The 3879-nt window shown below is 63.1% G+C and overlaps 1 protein-coding gene across 1 annotated transcript; it reads right to left on the bottom strand.

Moving 5' to 3' along the window:
- Positions 1–83: 83 nt before the first annotated feature.
- MNEG_10457 (hypothetical protein) lies at positions 84–3023 on the bottom strand (the record flags this gene model as incomplete). The annotated part of the gene is made up of 8 exons (XM_014041071.1): positions 84–98; positions 214–315; positions 562–651; positions 992–1111; positions 1444–1487; positions 1836–1990; positions 2448–2560; positions 2892–3023. The coding sequence occupies 8 exons, from the start codon at positions 3021–3023 to the stop codon at positions 84–86; spliced, it is 771 nt and encodes a 256-aa protein (XP_013896525.1).
- Between the last annotated feature and the right edge of the window lie 856 nt (positions 3024–3879).

Below are 3879 nucleotides of genomic sequence, written 5' to 3'. Positions count from 1 at the left end.
GGGTGGGGGTGGGGGTGGGGCGACGGACGGGCCGTGGCTTCCGCTCCACTCTTGCCCGATACTCTGGTCTTGGTTGTTGGTGGTCAGTCAGGGCCACTCTGCAACCAGTTTGAAAAACAAGCACCCCGTATGACGTTTGCAACAGGCGTACCGTGCGCGGCGTGCGCCCGCGTGCGGGCGCGTCGGGCGCGCCGCGACCTGCGAGCCGCCCACCTGGACCCACTGGTGGATCTTGGGCAGGTGCTTGTTCTTCTTGCGCTGGAAGTCCGCCGCGCTCATGTTGACCAGGTACACCACGGGCTTGGCCGTCAGCAGCTGCGGCGGCGGCGCCGTGGGACACATACAGCGTGGGTCAAGAGGCGCTGAGGCTCGCGATCTCCGCTCGACACCACACCTGCCTCGCAGCATGACCCAGGCATGCAATCTGATCCTCGGCCGCGGAAAGACGTTGGGAACGAGCACGCCGGAGGTCTCGACAGAGCCAATACCTCGCGTCGTATGCGCCGGCCAGTCCAAGTGGATCCGCCAGGCCAGCGGCGGGGGCCGCGCGGCGCGCCTCACCGCGGGCATCTTCTCCATGATCAGCTCGACCTCCTTGGCGGTCCACTCGGCGTCACGCACTGGCTTGTTCGCCTTGAGCAGCTCCCTCACCTTTCAACAGGGGCCCAGGGGGGGAACGCGTGAGCGGGGGCAGGGCGGAGGGAGGCCAGGAGGGGTACGAGGGGCAGAGTTGGTCAGACGAGACGAAGACAGGGGGTGCGAAGGAGTCGAGGGAGCTGCGGCGCGATGTGGCACGGGGCACAAGCGCTCAGCCGAGTGGTGAAAGGCAGGCAGAGGCGCGGCCCGCCCCATTTAAGACGGCGGCCTGCTGGCAACCCTTGGGCCAGAGCGCTTCGAGATCAGGGCCCCCCGCCTCCCAGCTTACTGCCGGCCCCGCTTCACCCACCCCCCACCCCCACACACCCATGCATCCGCGCACGTGTGCGCGCACCTTCTCAAAGGTGGAGTAGAAGTGGAGGGGCAGCTTCATGTTGGGTGTCTTCTTGACGTCCTTCAGGGCGTCGTCCTCCATGCGGCCCACGTAATCCAGGTCCTTCTTGCACAGCTCCATCTGGAGGCCGGTTGGGTTGGTCGGGGCGGGTGGTTGGGTGGCTGGGTATTTGGGTGGCTGGATGGTTAAGCAGCCGCTTGGTTAGATGGTCGGTTGCGGGCGCATTGCTGGGCGTGAGGTAGATGCCGAAAGTTGGCCGGCCGCGGCAAGGCAGCGGGGAGAAAGCACCCTGAAGCTGAGGGCTCCGCGTCGGCCTTGACAAGCAGGCCTCCGGGCAAGCCTGAAAGTGCTCAAAGTGCCAAGCTGCCCTCCACCCCGGGTCTGTCTCGAGCTGGCTGCAGCAAACAGGCAGCGGCCCCTCGGCGTGGGTCATGATCAATGATTCGACCCACCTGGATGGTGTCCAGGTCCCTCACGGGGTCCACGCTGTCGTCCACTGATGGGGGTTGGACACATGTTATAGGGCATGGCATGAAAGTCAGAGGGCCAGAGGGGGCTGGCGGCCCCGTCCATGCAGGCAAGACCTGGCAGCCGCCGTGCCCTGAGCTGCTCCGCAGTGCTGGTAGTCTGGCCGATCTGCCTGCTGCCCGCGTACAAAGTGCCATGAGCAGCCACGTCTGGGCAGATCCCATTCCAGCCGCCCACAACGTGACCCCACGCCCTCCAGCAAAACCGGCGCACACCACGCAGTCCGCTCTGCACCCCCCAAGTTCACCCCCTCAACAAACAAGCCACCACCACCCACCACCCACCACCCACCAACCCACCCCGTGCCCCAGCCCACCGTGGACCACCTCGTCGCTCTCAAAGGCGCGCACCACGTGGAACAGCCCGTCCACCGCCGCCACGTGCGACAGGAAAGCGTTGCCCAGGCCCGCGCCCTCCGCGGCGCCGCGCACCAGGCCGGCGATGTCTGTGACGTGGAGGTAGGCCGGGTACCTTCATGGCGGGTTGGGGGGTGGGGACGAGCGGGGGTTCAGGGTTTGAGGTGTGGGGAGGCAGGGACGGGTGGCCCAGGCCCGGAAGCCAGGGGGTGAGGGGCCAAGGGGCGGAAAAGGATGACAGGGGGAACAGGGGGGTTTGGGCGGGATGTATGTAAGTGAAGTGAGGGGGAGGAAAGGGGCCGGCGTGCAAGGAGGCGCAGAGGCCAGTTGCGCAACAGTGAGGTCCGATGACCTGTGGGCGCGCACAGGCAGGCGCCGCAAGGACAGGATGGAGATCGCATCTACAGGCACGGTACGCCAGCCGGCACCGGGTGGCGGCCGGCCGCTGCACAGCTGCACACGGTCCCTGGCACCCTGCATCGTGGCCGCGCCTCTAGCCGACCATGCGACGTTGTCTTGCTGTACAAGCCCGGTGCTCAGCAGTATCAGATGCGCGGCCGATTTCTGCTCACATGGACGGCGGCTTCCAAAGGTCACAGAGCCAGTCATAGCGCGCGTCTGGTACTGCACAGCGGCTATCGTTTGGGTCAATGGTGCAGAAGGGGTAGTTCTCTGCGGCAATGTTCTGTGGACGCGCAAGCGACATGGGCGGAGGAGCGGTGGAACGCCGTCACGGGGCGCACAGACTGAGATGATAGCGATGGGGGATGCATATGATGCATTGTGGGGCTTCTCCACGCGACGCATTACTGCAACTTCTGCTGCGCATGTCACATGGATGCAGCTGCGTCGCGCGATGTGCAGGCGCTGCATTGATGTAACGAGCTCCGGCGGCTGGTGTGTGGAAGCAGCGCGGGTAGCGACCATGCCCACGGAACTGCTCGGATGCGTCACATTCATAAACTGCATATGCGTCATTGATCGGCTACGACACCACTTGTCTCGTTCATGCTCACCTGTTCCGTGAGGAGGTTGAAAAGGCTGGACTTCCCCACGTTGGGGAGACCCAATATTCCCATTTTCAAATTGTTGCGGACACGCCCGAAGCGGGCTGCTTTGGCAGGGGGCTCCTCCTTCTTGGGCGCCATTTCGCTGATCTTGCTCGACACTCGAAGCAAACAACGCTGAACTCCGTGCCTTATCTGAACAACTGTATGATTTCTTACCTGTTCGCTTCGGTAGGCTGGGGCTCCCAGCGCACGTTTGGCGGCGGCGAACAAAAAGGCGGCGAACTCTCAGTGCTGGAATTCACGGCGCCCACATGCGCCCACACGAGTGTGGGGCACGCAGGCAACCTCGGTGATTGATGAGCTTAAGCGACTGATTATCCTCCAAGGGCCCTATATGGCTGTCCTGTCAGGGCAAAACCTTTCTCCCGTGCTCTCTCTGTCGATCGATCAAGTTGTGGCCTCGCAGCGCATCATCGCGTGCAGCAGCCGGCCACCTTCCAGAACATTTGAGCCCGCAACCCTCACAGAATGATTCATTATGAGCTGTTGAGGCTGATGCTGAGGAAACACACAACACGCGAGAGTATCTCCTCGCGGCGGTTGAAGGGCTGCCCCGCACTTGGCTGCTGGGGGCATGCATGCGACTCGGATGTTCTCAGCACGGGGACGCACCGATGGTGCAACAATCACAGCAAAGGTAGTCTTACATCTTTTGTCCCAATGATCCATTCTTGAAACTGTTCATCGAATTGCCTACTGGCACCGGGCGGGGATCTTGGGCCGCCTTGCCCCTTGGGCGGATCCGGCCAAAGCAGAGGCACCCTGCTGGCGGGCCCTTACTTTAGCCAGGTTCACGATTCCTGCCTTTACGACGAAGACATGCATCAACACCACATGCCACCAAGAGTTGTGACTTTCCATACTGAGGCAGATGTCGGCCCCCTTTCTTGCACAGGACATGAGACCAAACCCCATGCACTCGCTCACCTCCCAT

Source organism: Monoraphidium neglectum (genome assembly GCF_000611645.1).
Source record: "Monoraphidium neglectum strain SAG 48.87 unplaced genomic scaffold scaffold02322, whole genome shotgun sequence".
Classification (NCBI taxonomy): Eukaryota; Viridiplantae; Chlorophyta; class Chlorophyceae; order Sphaeropleales; family Selenastraceae; genus Monoraphidium; species Monoraphidium neglectum.
This window is presented reverse-complemented; position numbering and strand designations above follow the sequence as displayed.